At 40.0% G+C, this 17,755-nt stretch overlaps 2 protein-coding genes across 13 annotated transcripts in view; one reads left to right on the top strand and one right to left on the bottom strand.

The window, feature by feature from the left end:
* The first annotated feature begins 215 nt into the window (after positions 1-215).
* Positions 216-7,229, top strand: EXOSC8 (exosome component 8). The gene is made up of 11 exons (XM_004711244.3): positions 216-256; positions 963-999; positions 1,098-1,161; positions 1,665-1,738; positions 3,164-3,209; positions 3,847-3,952; positions 4,035-4,080; positions 4,788-4,884; positions 5,997-6,117; positions 6,607-6,713; positions 7,030-7,229. The coding sequence occupies exons 1-11, from the start codon at positions 216-218 to the stop codon at positions 7,143-7,145; spliced, it is 855 nt and encodes a 284-aa protein (XP_004711301.2). The 3' UTR covers positions 7,146-7,229.
* Positions 7,230-7,302: 73 nt separating this feature from the next.
* The window catches only part of SUPT20H (SPT20 homolog, SAGA complex component), a 49,072-nt gene continuing 38,619 nt past the window's right edge, over positions 7,303-17,755 (bottom strand). For 6 of the 12 annotated variants that reach the window (XM_045287106.1, XM_045287110.1, XM_045287107.1 and 3 more), the window contains 3 exons: positions 13,697-13,802; positions 8,408-8,511; positions 7,303-7,627 (listed from right to left, as the gene is read on the bottom strand). In XM_045287106.1, the coding sequence (XP_045143041.1) occupies positions 7,496-7,627; positions 8,408-8,511; positions 13,697-13,802 (342 nt within the window). In that variant the 3' untranslated portion in view covers positions 7,303-7,495. Of the gene's footprint in view, positions 7,628-8,407; positions 8,512-13,696; positions 13,803-17,755 lie in introns of those variants that run through there. The other 6 variants (XM_045287111.1, XM_045287114.1, XM_045287118.1 and 3 more) reach the window with 4 other exon arrangements.

The raw sequence follows: 17,755 nt of genomic DNA, 5'->3' as shown, positions 1-17,755 counted from the left end.
CTCTGTACTAGCAGCATTTTCTAAAGATGCTAAATCTCCCTATTAGGGATTCGTCAGATTACATCAAAGGCAAGACAGACCTCAGGGACGTCTGGCCGGGCGGGCTCGAGACCCCTTGGCCGCGGCACCCAGCCTCGCGGCGCCCGCGGCGCCTTCCCAGGCAGCTCCGCGCGCGGGCGGCGCACTCGGGAACGGGGACGGCTGGGCGAGAGCGCATGCGCGCGGGGGCGGCTGGGAAGATGGCGGCCGGGTTCAAGTGAGTGTTGGCGGGACGCCGCAGGCTGGAGTTTTGCATCCTGGGGGACGTTCCTGACAGGCTTGGGTGTTGGTTCCCTTTAACGTCTGTGCCACGATTCGCCCGCCAGGGTTCCACAGACGACCTGGGTGGCGGCGGCAGAGGAGCGGGGCCTTTTCCCTCGTGGGACCGGCGGAGGAAGGGACTTGGTGCGCTAAGTTGTGCACGTTGTGCTAGCGGCGCCCGGGAGACGCCGGCGGGAAGCGTACCCGATCTCCCCGCTGGTGAGCCTCCAAAGCAGGGTGCCTCGTTCGCAAGGTTTTAGTTAAGCCTTTCGGTGCTGCTGGGGTGAAGCCTGTGGGTGCCAGAGAGCAAGGCTGAAAAGTGGGTGAAGTAGGGCGCCAGAACTCACCGCGGCGGAGTCGATGGCGTAGAACTGTCGTGGGGGTTTCGGGGACTAGGAAGCCGCATCTTCCTCCCGCAGAGCAGCCGACAAACCTTGGAGCGAGCGAGGCACACTCCTTTTGGGGATCTTGAGGGCAGCAGCACAGCGGGTTAACCACTTAACGCCACCGAAGCTCATCACTAACAGGTGGCGACTTAAACCTCAAAGTTCTCAAAGAAACCTAGTTAGAAATTTTGGAGATTGCTGGGTCACTATATCTCGGCCAGCGTGAAGACTTATGTTAACATCGTGGCCTGCCATCATGTTTTTATCTTGTTTCAGAACCGTGGAGCCGCTGGAGTACTACAGGAGGTTTCTGGTGAGTAGTGGCATGTGAACATTGCCGAGTGCTTTCCTTGATTTTGTGTGACATACACATATTTATGTTTTCACACAATTCAACATTTCATCATTTAGAAGGAGAACTGCCGTCCTGATGGAAGAGAACTTGGTGAATTTAGGACCACCACTGTCAACATAGGTGAGGATATTCTGAGTTCTAAAATAGGAAGTTGAGTTCGTTTTATCAGTTTTTTTAAATCGTAGTTTTCTTAGTTTTTGTATACTAGTTGAGAAATTTTGTCATTTGAAAGTTTTTATTTATAAGCTTTATTTTAAGCTACTGCTACCCTTTACATTGGCAAACCCTTCATTTAAATTTCCTTCAAAACATGTTTAATACTTATTAATTTCATTTGTGGCAAATACAGAATTTGTTTCAGCTGTATGATACTCCCAAATTCTAGCCTGTAAACTACTTAAAGGTATTTCAGCCACATCCTACCGCATAGATTTACAGCCTTATAGATTTATAGCCTAGGGATAGTTTCATAAGCAACTGAAGACTACAGATGTATAGAAACCTGAAAATGTACCCAGCAAACTAAAAATATATAGGTTTAAGAAGTATGTAATCATATAGCTATGTTTTTTTTTCTTTTTAATTGGGCTTTTTTCATTTTTCTTCAATACATGTCTTTACAGGTTCAATTACTACTGCAGATGGTTCGGCTTTGGTGAAGCTAGGAAATACTACAGTCATTTGTGGAATTAAAGCAGTAAGTTTACTATGTATCACCTTGGTGTGCAGCATCAAAGTGACTCCATATATTTATTACATTGTAGCACACATTTATAATTTTACAGAATGAGGTACCTAAGTTTCCAATGCGTAGTATTTATTTTTGTTTTCCAAAGGGCTTCTGCCTGAGTATTTGATAATAAGAGTACTAGATTGAATGCCTTTTAATGATAATTTATGAACATTTCTCAACTGTACTAAAATAAAAACCATTTTTAATCTCATTATTTTTAAAAATTGGCATAACGTTGCAAACTAAGAAATGCCTAGCAGCATTCTTTTAGCCAGTGATGACTAAATCAGTTTGAAATGTAAATGTGCAGACTGGTTAAGAGCAAATTGTGAAGAAGCTCAACCAAGTACAAATACCTGTTGTATTCTGCCTGCTTGCTAGGTGTTTTGTAGCATTATTCAGTTTAATCCTCAGAACAATCATTTGAGGTAGTATTTCACTCTTCTTTGTTTTACAGGTGAAGTTCAGTAACGTATCCATGCACCGACGTTCATAAACACAAATGTGGCTCCAAAGCCTGTGCTTTTTCACTTATACTCCACTTGGGGTAATTTAGTCTAAATTCAGACTTCCCTCCTCAGTTAAGCTGGGGTGATAATTAACAGCGAGATTTAATTATCTTTATTTAAATATTTAATTAAATAAAATATTTAAATATCCTCACACACAACCAGGCAAAAAGGGTCATTTGATCTGCCAAAGGCAGCGGTTCTCAACCTGTGGGTCTCGATCTCTCTGAGTGTCGAACGACCCTTTCACAGTGGTCACCCTATTCATAACAGTAGCAAAATTAGTAGCAACGAAAATAATTTTATGGTTGGGGGAGGGGGTCACCACAACATGAGGAACTGTATTGAAGGGTTGAACTGTACTAAAGGGTTACGGCATTAGGAAGGTGGGAGAATCACTGTCCACAGGGGTTGTGACCCACATGTTGAGAACCACTGGTCTACCTACTCTGTAGGATTTCTGAAGCTGTAAATCTATGGACGTCATCTGCTTCTGGTTCGTGGCCCAATTGCTTAACCTACAGCATCACTAAAGATCCTTGATGATGACACCAGCACTTTAAAGTCGTCTGTGCCAGTGTCTCTGGGATTAAATTCAGGTTGTTGGCTATGAAATCAGTAGAAGAGGACAGAAGAGACGGCCAGTTAATATTTTAGAACAGGTCTCCAGGGAATGGTCATGAAAAGCAGCACAGTCTGCTACATACTCTTGTTAACCTTGCGGAGCTACCGGGAGGATTCAGCTCCTGGCATGGCTCCCCAAAGCACAGTAGGCCTAGTGGTGGTGATGTCTGAGGTCGGCCTTTGTAACTGACTGCTGAACTGACCTCACGGTATTTAGTGGCTGCTTTCAGTCGGAAACATTTGTTTGCTTTCGTAGGAATTTGCAGCACCACCAACAGATGCCCCCGATAAAGGATATGTAGGTAAGTTCATTGATTTTGTAATTTTAATGCAAAATAACTTTAACACATTTAATACTGGTAGTTCAGTCCTAGAAATTAAGCATTTGAGTTGAAGAACATCATTCTTAAGATTCACAAATATGCTAGCAGAAACATAATAGCAAGAATCTGCACATTTAACCATTAACTTACTAGCTCTGGTACTGAGAAACAAAATTTCAACTGGAAGGTAGCAATATGGGATGTTTGTTTAACTTACTACTGGTTTTGTTATACAAGCATTGTTTTTCAGTTATACATCCATTTATGTGTATACCTGAAGGCATTTCAAGCTTTCCTGCTCCTACAAAGCATGTTTTATACAATTTTTTCCCCTACTCTTCAGAGGCTTGTTTTTTTATGGTATAAAGCATTCTAAGAAAGCCAAAAAGTTGGATGTAGATAAAGGAGCCATCCCCCATCTATGGGGTATTTTTAATGAGACAAACAAAACTTGGGAGGGCTTAGGGAGAATAGGCCTGCTGTGGATGCTTTGTTTTTTGTGTGTGCGAAATATTGCCATGCTGGAAGACCTGTCCGTGGGCACAGTTGCCTTTGTTACAGAGGGTGGATAATACAGGTTAACACTTACTCATTACATAGGGAATGTTTCTTTCAGTTCCTAATGTGGATCTGCCACCCCTGTGCTCACCGAGGTTTCGGTCTGGACCTCCTGGGGAAGACGCCCAAGTGGCCAGCCAGTTCATTGCAGATGTCATTGAAAAGTAAGATCCTTTTGATAAAAAGACTGACTCTCACTTATTGTTGTTCTAACTTTCATTTATTGTGCTCTGTAATTAAATCAAGTTCACAGATAATTCAGAAAGAGGACTTATGCATTTCTCAAGGAAAGGTGAGTAAAAAGAAATGGGCTTTTAAATTAATTCAGGAGTATTTTGGGGGGGGGGTGAGGCTGGGAGGAGTGAAGAGTCTTAAACCACTAAAGCTTGAAATATGGGTAATTATTATTTTTTAATGGCATTCAGTCAAAATGTCAGCTGTACTCTATTCAAATAAACTATGCAGCTCAGAAGGGGAAAAAACTTTTTTGGACGAGTTTATTTCCTCATTGAGGTGTTGTGTTTTAAGCTGAACTAGTTTTGTCCCTCGAGTTCTGATTATGCTAGTGTGCTCAATGAGAGTTCACACAGAAGTCCCAAAGTCACCCTGGAGATCTAGAACTAGATGAGAACCTAGAGAGGTCTCATTTGGTTTTATTAGCTCTGTACAGTTTAAAACATTCCATGTATTAAGGTTCCTCCTATGAAAGTGCATCCTAAATCAGCTGGGACATTAAAAACCTTTCTTCCCTTGTTTGCTAAACTAGCAACCAGAGTGGGAATTCCTCCTCCAGTTGAGGGAAATCGATGTCCCGATCCCTGGGTAGTCAGGAGCAACCTTTTATCAAAGCTGGTTTTCCATTTTTGGAGGGTAAAGCAATTTTCTACATGGTGTTAAATAAATCCTGGAAGTTTCTATTGTTTAATCAACTGTTGTGTGATTCATAGGTAAGTAAGTAGCCTGTTCTTTCAGGATGCTGATTTGTGTACTGTATTGTAGCTGGCTTGGGTTCTATACTGCGATCTCCTTTGTCTGGACTATGATGGGAACATTTTGGATGCCTGCACGTTTGCTTTGTTAGCTGCTTTAAAAAATGGTAAGCTTTATAAGCGGCAGTCTTTATACAAATGGATCAGATTTTGTGTGTGTGTGTGAGAGAGAGAGAGAAAGAGAAACTTAGTATTGCATTTGGCTCAATAAACTATAAGGACTTTGAGAAAATTTAGCTATCATTCTAGTGTTTCCAGATTAATCAACATGGTATTAATGCAGCTTTCCAAATTACTTAAACGAGTCTTTGAGTGACACCTGCATTTGTATGTAAATGAGTCCCCCTTTGAATTGCTCAATTGTTAGACCTACCTACTGGGTTCAGACTTCAGTCCTCTCTGGGAGGAAGAGAGCTGTAATGATGTCTGGGTGGTTGGGGAAGATTCTACAAGTAGTACCTGAGTTCTTTGCCTTATGTAATGTTACTTTAAAAGTTGGGTTTTGTTGTTTTAAGGCCATAGGTATCCTTTTTAATAGTAAATTTTCTTAATAGGGCAACTAATGTGACCGATGGATTATGCTAACAATGACTGATGCATGCTCCCCTGTTGCTGAGAGTTAGGAAATGTAGTATTGAGCATGGGTGGTCCAGACAATTTGAGTTTCTGCACTAACCTTGTTCAAACCCATTCAGCCACTCTGCACAAGAATTAATTGCTCCTCAAGCTTACCCAAGAAAAACCCGTAGAGCAGTTTTACCCTGTAACAGGTGGTCCCTGAGCTGGAATCGCCTCTGGCCAAGGGTTTGGTCTTAGTGCACTAATAGTGAGAAAGGCAAGGACTCATCTTGGAGTCCTGGCTCCACTGTCTCTTTTCTCATCGGTAAAATGGAGTAATAACTTACTTTATGAGAACGTTGTTGACTAAATTCATTAGCTTGGTAAAAATGTTTTTTAAAGATTATCTGGGATATAGAAAATAGTTCACTGTATTACCCACTAATAACTCATGCGTTCCTAAGTTTCTAAAAGAGAATAGGTTTTAAGGTAGGGACTTTAGATGTGTGTTTGGGGAAACTTCACATTTACTGTTTTCTGTATTCTAAGATTTTTTTTTTTTTTTTTTGGTTTTAGATGATTATTTCTGGGTGCCTTTCACTTGTTCCAATGGGAGACTGACCTATGTACGTTCTACATTTGTGTATCTGCCCTTTTCTAGTACAGCTGCCTGAAGTCACCATAAGTGAAGAAACTGCTTTAGCCAAAGTTAATTTAAAGAAGAGGAGCCATTTAAATATTAGACATTATCCAGTTGCAACTTCCTTTGCCATATTTGATGAGTAAGTTTGTTAATGAAATGTGTTTTTTAAAAGTTTGTTAGGTGATGATGGGCTGTTAGTGAGCTGATTTTTCATGAAGTACTTAAGGTGCCCCCTCTGTCCTGGTTTGCTGTGGATACTACAGTATATAGCTATTGTCCCTACTACCTATTACTAGACAACTTTTAAAAATACACAGATTTTGAGAATGTTTTATGCTCACATCTATTTCTTGGTTTGCTTATTCCTGTAGAATGTTAACTTTTTTCCCCATTGAAAATTTACCTGAGGCTATCTTCAGTGTTTGCCGTGGACGTCAATGTATCCACAAACTGAAGGGCCAATGGTCTTAACATAAAGAATCTCAGGTGGCTATCATCTTTTTTAGATTTCCTGGCAGTTTTCTTTTAGTTCTTGTATGTTTTCAGAACTTAAGCTTAAACTCAGGCATTTTAGTATTAACATTTTTTTCGTCCATAGAATGATTAATTTCTTTTCCTTTCTAAATAGCACTTTACTCATAGTCGACCCAACTGGAGAAGAGGAACACCTGGCCACTGGAACCCTAACGATCGTGATGGATGAGGAGGGCAAACTGTGCAGTCTGCACAAACCAGGCACGTTCCGTTCTTTCCATGGCAGCCCTAAGTGTACTGGTTAAAATTGAGCGTCTTTTCTTAGGGAGGACCAAATGGAACATGGGATGTGCCATCGTTCACACCTCGTTTCCTTGCTCCCTCACATCCCTGATACTTTTTAAAAACAAGACCTTGCATTTTCAACAAGCCTGCAGTAACTTTGATACTGTTAGCCTTAAGACAATACCAGTGCTATATATTGTTCATTTTGTAGAATAACTTGCGCAACAATGATCTTTTAACAAAGGTAGATAACTAAGAGGCTAAGTGTTGGTTTGATTAATTACTTTTGCAGGTGGGAGTGGACTGACTGGCACTAAACTGCAGGACTGTCTGAGCCGAGCAGTTACAAGACACAAAGAAGTGAAAAAACTGATGGATGAAGTAATTCAGAGTATAAAACCCAAGTAAACCACATCTTCCACACGACTTGTAAAAACGGAATCTGTTAGCACTGTGCACCAGCCTTTGCATTAAATATCACTCTTGATGTTCCTCGTCTTCCGTAGTCACTGTCACATAAGATCATTTTTTGGAAAGGCAATGACTTAGGCAAAACCACCCTTGGTTCATTAAACCATTTCCCTGTTTATTTAAAAATCATAGGGTTGTGCTTCTATATAAAGTTTGTACATCTAGCAATGTAAAATACCGACATGTTAAAAAAAAACAAACCCCCAAATCAAAATGACATAAAAACTCAAAATACTTTTGATTCAATGCTCTTTTCAAAGAGGAGAAAAAAATAAATAATGCGAGACTCAGAATTTTGGAGTGGTTGGAGTGCCTCTCTTCATTTTACTTTCTGACGGGCTGCCGGTATGCCGATGTTGATGGAGCTGAGCCGTCTGTGCCGCCGCCATAGCCATTTGATGCTGCAAGAATCGCAACTGCTGCCAAGAGGGGAGAGAAGCTGCATTACATGTGGCCACATATGAGAAGGTGCTTTTCCTGAGTGCCGAAACCCAAAAGGGGGGGAGCACCCCACGGTGGTAAAGGGGTTGATTATACCACATGGAGACACAGTCAAACAGCACTAGTGGCACAGAAGCCTGCTAAGGGCTTGGTGTTCCTTGGCCCTGCCCCAGTTCTCTATGGCAGTAACTCAGCAACTTCAGTGACCATTTTGTGGTGTGATTTATGGCATCATAAAACCACCCAGGATAACTATAAGATAGTCATTGATAATGTGCTAGTTTCATTTCCAAAAGTAAGTGATTATAAATTCTAAGGAAGTGTGACACTTATGAATAGGAACACTGGCATACTTGCCATTTTCTGCAGTCCAATTATTAAAAGGTTAACAATGGTACTTAAAAGCAGTTTTTACTTCAAAATATACTGGAAACGATAAAAACAGATTTGGTAATGTGCCACCAGAACTTCCAGGAGAAAAAGTGTGGCGTAAGTTGTAAGATACTCCGTGCTCCAAGCTGGCCAGCTAAAATGTCAGACTTTTAAATGAAATATGCAAAATTATCAGTTTACAGCTTAGTCTTAAAAAGCAGTAAAACAAAAATAAAGCGAGGTACGAGGGGACCTTAAAAGTTTGTGGGAAAGTTCCATGATCTCTTAATTCCATTCCCCCCCACAAACTTTTTTTTTGAAACCCCTCAGTAGAGTCAAGTCTGCTATCTTTAAAACAGTGCACGAGAGTGAAGTTGCTGGATTACTTGTATCTGCTGCTGCTGCTGGTGAAAGGCAGAGGAGAGCTGGAATCTCTGCTGAGGGAGGCTTTGCTCAGGTCTGTCCTCGGCAGAGCCAAGCTGAGACAACACTACAGAGAGGAGAAGGGGAAAGCAGGCCAGTCAGAAAGTCTGAAGGCTGTCAGGGTTAGAAAAGGACAACACAGAAAATGAAATAGAAAAGTTATCAGTATGATAAGTATTAAATCAGACATTTCAGGGTTAATTTAGTACAGTCTCCTGTTAGTTGAAGATTATCAATGATTACAGAACTTCTTGGATGGGGAAAGGGCAGAGAGCTCACATGTACCAAAGCATGGTATCCCTCTATCTTTTTGTGTAAGTAGAAGGTGATATTAGTGCTGCCTTGTTTTCACAATGTAAGATACATTTAAAATCTAAGCCAGTGAATCGAACAACAAAAAGACACTGGTGATAACCCAAACTACCACAAGGACAAAACAGGTAAACATGAGTGCTAATGGATATGAGACTGAGTGTGCACTTTCCAGCTGAGTGGACCATATTTTGTAGATCAGAAAAGGCAGAAAAGTAATTGCATGTCTAGACCTAGAAATACTCTCACTTTTCAGCTTTAAAGTTCTGTATGCTAAATTATAGGGTAAATAAAGAGTATTTAACTGTAAAAATCATAGAAATCATTAAAAATATCTATGGGAAGCTACTATTTCACAAGTCTCCATCTAGCTCCATATACTTCTGAAGGCTGTATTTGTCTCTAACTTTACCACCTATTTGTATACCATGTCACAATGGTAACTTTGGCACCCTTTCTGGATGAAACTTGTGAATTGGGTGAAAATTTGACACGACAGATCAGTTTCCGGTTAGAAAATTCACAAATATTCATAAAAAGCATGTCACTAATCCCATGTCCCATCTATGTGTTCCTAGTTTCCATTGTGCGTCCTTTAGAATTTTGTCCTGGGTTAAATGTTGTCGTCCTCCTCTTCTCAGTTGGTTGATTCTTCTAGGTGTGCTGGACTTCCCCTTATGGGCCTATGTTACTGTCTGGCTGGAAACTGAGCCATGGAGGTGAGTGCATTTCTAGACCTCAAGGGTGGACTTTGCCCTTGAGTCAATGCTGTAGTGCACATGTACGTAAGAGACCTATGGTGCTGTCGGGTTAGTGTTGAATTTTTAACCACAAGGTAAGAGAATCAAACCCACTGCTGCTCTGTGGGACAAATATGAAGCGGCCTCAATCTGTAGAGCTTTATTGTCTTGGAAACTCTACAGAGGGTTGCTATGAGTCATACTCTACTTGATGGCAGTGCACTTTCAGTTATTGTTTGGCTGAAATTGAGCCACTGTTAAGTTCCATTCCAGGCCCAAAGTGACGAAGGACCTTATGTCCTGGGGGTTCCATCAGGCTACTTAGCTAGCAGGTCTGGTCTCCATGATTTCTCCCTGTCTACTCAAGGCCTTCTGATGCGATCCCTTTTAGAGCTAGTCTTTCTTGTCTCAGAGTCCTGGACACCGAGGGGCGCTGGATGTGTCTGTGTCTTCCATTTTCATGATTCTGCTTTCCTCCAGAGAGACCAATACTCACTCACACACTCCATTTGTGACATATAAATGGACTGTTAGGCTAGCTTGACTTTGGTGGCCTCTAAGCTCCTGTGCCTCTTGGACTCATTCTCTTAATGTACCTGGTTATGTGGAGCAAGTCTCATTAACTTGTGCTACCACATCCATAATATAGATACTGTAAAACCAAAGCCAAACTCACTGTCATCAAGTTGGTTCTCATTCATGGTGACCCTATAGGTTAGAGCAGTGGTTCTCAACCCCTGGGTCACGACCCCTTTGGGGGTTGAATGACACTTTCACAGGGGTCGTCTGATTCATAACAGCAGCAAAATTACAGTTATAAAGTAGCATCGAAAATAATTTTATGGTTGGGGGTCACCACCACATGAACTGTATTGAGGAGTTGCGGCATTAGGAAGGTTGAGAACCACTGGGAGTATAACTGCCCCTGTGGGTTTCTGAGATTCTAACTTTACAGGAATAGAAAGCTGAGTCTTTCTCCCTCAGAGTGGCTGGTAGTTTTGAATGGTTGACTTTGGGGGTAGTAGCCCAATTCATAATGACTATGCAACCAGGGCTCCTAATTGCAGTAAAGACATTCAAATATTCCATCAAATACACATGCATGTGGATGCAGCTGTATACCCTTTGCCTCTCTGACTTGCTACTCATGGTTGACTGTTATCGCAGGACTATGTATATAACAGTATCTCCCTGTGCTGTTTTACTCTTGAACTCCCCCATACCTCTCTCCTTTGCCAGCCCTCTCATTGCCACCATGTTCCCTTCACCTACTTGGTTGAATCCACTAGACTTCTGCTCCATGCAAACGTTCTACAATTACACTACCTCCCCCTGCCTTCATTACACATTTGTGTCTCTGGTTCCCTATTTCCAGTCTGGTCTGTTTCACTTTTGAATACTTCTCTACTTTGGCACCTGGTGGCACTGTCATGGACATGAATTTCTAATGGCTAATGTTCATGAGCATGTGTGTGTTGGCTGAATTATCTTCTTGGGGAATGTACTTATGCTTTCTGCCCATTTTTAAATCGATAAGTCTTTTTATTATTGAGCTTTTCTATACATTTTAGAGATTAGAGCCATGTCTGATATTCCATTAAGTTTTACATCCTGGAAGGACTCAAATCTATCCCTTTTCAATGCTTTGAGTTTGGGGTACAGAAGAAGTAAGTCTACAGGGGCAAGTTCAGGTCTGTAGGGTGGATCAAGTAAGCTTTCCTAAGGAAATTCTTATATGACAGCTCTTGCTACTCTCAAATGAGAGCTGCATTGTCATGATGGAAAACAACTCCTTAGCACATAAGCTCCCATAATCCTATATCCTTCAAAAATATTTATCAAGATTATCCTTTTAAAATCTCTTCTCCAAAAAAAAAAAATTAAATAAATAAATCTATCTATCTATCTATCTACATCTCACCAAAACCTCCTGAGCTGACCTCTGCCTTGAATTTAACTGGCCCAAGAGCATCTTCTTGGAAACTACCATTTTGATTGAACCTTTTTGGGGTGGATACATCCTAATAGGATTAAGACAAGTGTATTACTGGGAAAACGTGTCTATAGCCATCCATTGACTGCAGAGAGAGATTGAAACATCTTTTGTTGAGAATAAATCCAGAAGATATGAACTGAAACTCTGGTAGCAATATTTTTTTTATTTACCCTGGTACTATAGCCATTTTGGTTAATTTATAACTCAGGTGGTAGAGGTGTAAAATTGCAGATTTCCACTTGAAACTTCAGAACCTGTACATCATCAGAATTATTTACAAAATAAAGATGGATAATTTTGCTAATTAAAGGACTTCTGAATTCAGGGACTGAATTGTAGAAATTTAAAGATACCTTATTAATTCCACAGTGATAAAACATTGACATGTTCACTCATTCAATCCTCAAACTCCACTACAGCTATCTTACATGTGTGGGTTTCCTGATAGTAAGCAGATGTAGAAATAAGTCTTTAATTGTCAGGCAAACTTTTGTTTCACTCTTACCTACCAGAAGCAGTGAAAGTCATTTAGTTATTCCAATGACGAGTGGCTGTCAGAAGTTAGAGTGTTAACCAGTATGATTTATTTCAAACTACAAGCTATCACAGTAAAGAGTATATGATCTAAAACAATGCAGTCTCAATAAACCTATAAAACTGGGTTATTAAAGCAGCTGCACATTCTGAGGGGACATGGGAGAAGGGGAGGTGGGGGGAAAGGAAGTGATGTTAACAAACCCAGGGACAAGGGAACAACAAGTGATCCAAATCAGTGGTGAGGAGGGTGTAGGAGGCCTGGTAGGGCATGATCAAGGGTAATGTAACCGAGAGGAATTACTGAAACCCAAATGAAGGTTGAACATGATAGTGGGACAACAGGAAAGTAAAAAGAAATAGAGGAAGGAGCTAGGAGGCAAAGGTTATTTATAGAGGTCTAAATAAAGGCATGTACATATGTAAATATATATATGATGATGTGGAAATAGAGCTATGTGCATAAATGTATAGGTTTAGTATTAAGGTAGCAGATGGACATTGGGCCTCCACTCAAGTACTTCCTCAATGCAAGAATACTTTGTTCTATTAAACTGGCATTCCGTGATGCTCACCTTCCTGACGCAATCGCTGAAGACAAAGCGGGTGCATAAGCAAATGTGAAAAAAAGTGATGGTGTCTGGCTATCAAAAGATATAGCATCTGGGGTCTTAAAGGCTTGAAGGTAAACAAGCGGCCACCAACTCAGAAGCAACAAAGTCCACATGGAAGAAGCATACCAGCCTGTTCGTGATCATGAGGTGTCGAAGGGATCAGGTATCATCAGAACAAAAAATCATATTTTGAATAAGGGGGAGTGTGGAGTGGAGGCCCAAAGTCCACCTGTAGGCAATTGGACAGCCCCTTACGGAAGGGTCACGGGGAGGAGACTAGCCAGTCAGGGTGTAGTGTACCAATGATGAAACATACAACTTTCCTCCAGTTCCTAAATACTTCCTCCTCCCCCCGCACTATCATGATCCCAATTCTACCTTGCAAATCTGGCTAGACCAGAGGATGTACACTGGTACAGATAGGAACTGGAACACAGGGAATCCAGGGTGGATGATCCTTTCAGGACCAGTGGTAATACTGGGAGGATAGAGGGAGGGTGGAAAAATAATATATAAATTATCAAGGGTTCATGAGGGAGGGGGGAGTGGGAAGGGAGGGGAAAAAATGAAGAGCCAATGTCAGGGGCTTAAGAGGAGAGTAAATGTTTTGAGAATGATGAGGGTAATGAATGTACAAACATGCTTTTCACAACTGATGTATATATGAATTGTGATAAGAGTTGTATGAACCCCTAATAAAATGATAAATAATAAAACAAAAAAACCCAAACCAAAACAAACAAAAAACCCTCCTCTATGGAGGAGACAATGAAGTGTAAACAAACAAATAACAAAACCCCCCAACAACAGCTGCACAGGCAAAAGAAACAGATTTGGGTGGACTCCTAGAAAGCTGGATAATTTTGTAATATTTTGCCAATAAACTGTAACATGAGGAAAGACTCAAAGTATTGTTAATAAATCTAAGCCAAAAATTTAATTAATCTTTTTTTCTAGTTACTATTTACAAGGGAAGGTAAAGAAATAATTACAATGACGAGATCATACATTAATACTTTTAGTAAATTCAGCATATGATGCGATGAAGATACCTACCAGCTGCCTGGGACTGCATAAAACTCCCTACTCCAGTCAGGTTGATAACAGCTGCCTGTTGAGCAGATAAGGCCTGTTCTTGACTGGCTGAACCTGGTTCAGAACCCTGAACAGAAAAACAATAAATAAAAGACTTACACAAGTAGAAATAACAATTTTGAGTCAGTGAAAGAAATCTGGATTTTTTCCCCCCCTTATGAGAAATTGGAATATCAAGATAATGGATCAGCCCCCACTCTTGATTTTTGCTTTTGTTGCAGGTCTAACTTAGGTGACCCCATGCACTACAGAGCAGCACTGCTGCCATAGGCTTGTTGTTTTTTACTGTAGTTGTTCGTTCAGGAAGCAGGTGGCCAGGCTTGTTTTTCCCTTGGCTCTGCTGTGTGAGTTCAAAGTACCAACCTTTGGGACTTATAACACGGATAACAGAAGACATCTGAAGTACCCCAAAGACTCAAGAATAGATTTATGGCATTCTTAAAGCAAGAAAATAGAACTTAGCTTTTCAGAATTTATTCTACATTCGGTTACTAGTTGGTGATCAATGGATAATTCCTAAGACTTGTCTAGGTTTTCTTTAAAGTAAACTTCTGGAATCTCAAAGCAGCCTTTGCTACATGGCACTGGCACTCCTGGCAGCACACAGGGTGAGAAAGACAAGGCAGATGGCTTGTGAAGGAGAACAGACAACTGGCTTTACTATACATAACATGAGTGCGTGTGTGTGTGTGTGAAGAAGCTAGTATAAATGCAGGACCTAAGATCAATGTGCACAACTTAGTTCTTAACAAACACTAGCAATGAATATGTAGAAACCAAGATTTTAAACAATGCTATTTACAATTTCTAAACAAAAAAAGTAAAACAGATAAAAATAACAGAACACATACAAGTTGTATGTTAAAACTAAGAAAGGTCTGACATTCATGGAACTGGAAGACTCAATACTGTCAAGAAGTGAATTACTCCCAAGTTGAACTTAATTCTGTTAAAAGTACATGAAAATGAATACAGAAATATAATGGGACTACAGTAGATAAAAAATTTGAAGAAAGTGGGAAGAACCACTATCTGATTTTAAGATTTGTTAATATAATGAAAACAGTATGGTATTTGTAGTGGGATAGACACTTAAGATCAATGGAACAAAATAGAGATCACAGAAGTAAACTTACACACCAATAGCCAAATTATTTTTCATAAAGATACTAGTTTACTAATTCAGTAGTGGAAGGACAAGTTTTCAACAAATGGTGCTGGAAGAACTGACCATTCAGAGCCAAAAAAAAAAAAAAATCTTCCTGCCCCTGTGGGTTTCCAAGATTGTTAACTTCATGGGAGAAGTTGGTGGTTTCAAACTACTGACCTTGCTGTAGTAGCCCATCAGGGCTCTTTATAATAAAGGTTTCATAAAACAAAAAATGCAAAGCAAAAAACAAAAAAGGCAAAGCAACAAAAGAACAGTTTACAAATATTCTCCCCACCCAAAATACATATAGCAAAAGAAAGTGGGAAGACATCACCACAAATGCAAATACATATTCCTCATATAAGGGTTATGTCGAGACACTTTGAATCACAAATAGGAATATTCAAAAATATAAGAACAAAATCATGGAAGGCCTACTATACTAGTATTAACATAAAAGAAGACAATGGGAGTATCATTAATATGATAAACAGGATCAATTAGTCAAGGGAACATAGCAATCCTAAATTTGTACTGAACAACTGTTCATTGTTAGGTGCTGTAGTGTGAGTTCCCATGCACAGTGAAATACCACTCGGTGCTACTACATTCTTTCAGCCTATTGTTGCAGCCACTGTCAACGCATCTCCTCAATTGCTTTCTTCTTCTTTTTTTTAATTTTTGGCTGACCTTCTACTTTATTAATAGAGTTTTAAAATATATGTTGAAAAAACTACCAGGAGAGGAGAAATAGAAATTGCCATAATTTTTGGTTCTAGAGTCCAACTTCTTCAATAACTCGTAATGTCAAAAAGCAATCATTAAGGATGCAGATTTGAATAATGCGATCCAATAATTTGCTCTTTGTTAGAACACTCTTAGCTGCAGCAGAATACATTCTTCCCAAGTTCATATGGAACACTCACCAAGATCTTCTGGACCATAAGATAAACCTCAACAAACTTTTAAGCAATGAAAGCATATTTTAAAGCCACAATGGAATTAAACTAGGAATTAATTATTGAAATATATTTGGGAGTATCTCAGACTATCTGAAAATTAAGCTTCCTCAGTATCTGAAAATTAAACTTCTATAAAAAAATCGCAGGCATCTAAATAAATTTACAAGGGATATTAAAAAGTCCCTTGAATTGAATGAAAATGAAAGACCCTATGAATGCTTTATGCTGCACTGAGGTTGAGGGAAATTTCTAATATTAAAGGTTTAGTTTAGAAAAAGTTTCACCTCAATAATCGAATCTTCTAGTTTAAGAAACTAGAAAGACATTAAAACTGTAATACAAAAACCAAAACCAAAGTAACTTTCCAGAAATAACCTACTGCTGTGGAGTCAATTCCAACGCAGAGCAGCCCTGTAGGGCAGCGCAGAGCTGCCCGAGAGTTTCTGAGAACGCAGAGCTTTACGGAAGCAGTTTCACGTTTCTCTCACAAAGCAGTGGTTGGTTTGAACTGCTGACCCTTCGGTCAGCAGTTCTACCATTATGTGCCATCAGGGCCTAAAATCTATAAATTTCAGGAGCCCAAAGGCAAAATCAATTCTGAGAGTTACCTTAAGGAAAATTTTATAAAGGATAAGGGCAAACCTTGAGAGTCTCCAGGCAAAATGATTAAATTGCAAGAAAATTCAATTAGCTTTAGACTTCTCAAACACAGTCACAACGCTGGACAACAACGTGCAGTTCCAATTAATTTAAAGAAAAAAGTGCAAACCAAGGAATTTATATGCAACCAAGCAATCCTTCATGAACTCATGGTAAAAGCAGTTTTGATCATGGCACTATCTTCCTGAGCAATCTTCTAAGGGCAAGCATTACCCAACCAAGAACTGCCTGGGGAAGCCTGGATTAAAGGGACTGGCAGTGAACATTTTATACGTTTCGTGTGAGCTGAGAGAAATTCTGGAGTTCAACTCAAGGCAACATTATTTTAGGGTTTCCTAAGTGATTTTCAAAGTTCAGCCAAGGTCAGAAATCCTTACTTTAATAGTTCGACCCTTAGCAAGAAAGGCCAAACAATCCAATTAGTTAGTATAGGATGAGAGCAGACAGTTCACCCAAGACCTCCGTAACAAAGATGAAGAAATGCACATGATTAGGCACTTGAGTGATGCAAATAAAAATGAGATACCACTTTACCAAAGCATTAATAACACCCCCCGCCCCCCAAAAAGAAGTAAAGCAGAAAACACCAAAATGCAGCAAGGATGCAGAGAATGTAACCCTCCTACACTGTAATGTGGTATCATCACTATGTAAAGTGGTAGGGTGCTTCTTCAAATACTTGGGAATAGAAATATCAAATGATCTAGCAATCCCACTACTTGGTACAAAGCCTAAATGCTCCCTGGTGGAAAAACAGACTACTACACTTTGGTCAGGTAGATTAAGACCAACAGTGAAGCTGTGAAACACTTCATAACATGGATGATCTCGGAGCACCATCACACTTGGTGAAATTAACCAATCAATTACAAGAGGATAAATATTATAAAAACCACTATTATAAAGTGTCAAGCAAAGGTTTTCACACTAAGGGTAGATGTGTTAACTTGGGTGAAGGGGAAGATAATCACCAACAAGAGGAAGCAGACAAAAAATGGTGGAGCCAGGATAAGACATTGAGAGAGTGGCAATAATAAAAGGCAACAGAGGCAAATATGTTGTATACCCAATCCTGCAAGTGCTGAGCTACAAGCTACTTAGACAGACATGCAAACTGATCAGATGTAGAAAGGAGAGTGGGAATAGACCCACAAATATATAGATTTGACAGAGGACATTTGTATATTTGTTTCATATATGCCCATGTATGTGGCAGGGTAGGGCATGCAGGAGGCAAAGATATGAATA

Source organism: Echinops telfairi, unplaced genomic scaffold (genome assembly GCF_000313985.2).
Source record: "Echinops telfairi isolate 266 unplaced genomic scaffold, ASM31398v2 ScPeMD7_11;HRSCAF=52, whole genome shotgun sequence".
NCBI classification, from domain to species: domain Eukaryota; kingdom Metazoa; phylum Chordata; class Mammalia; order Afrosoricida; family Tenrecidae; genus Echinops; species Echinops telfairi.
This window is presented reverse-complemented; position numbering and strand designations above follow the sequence as displayed.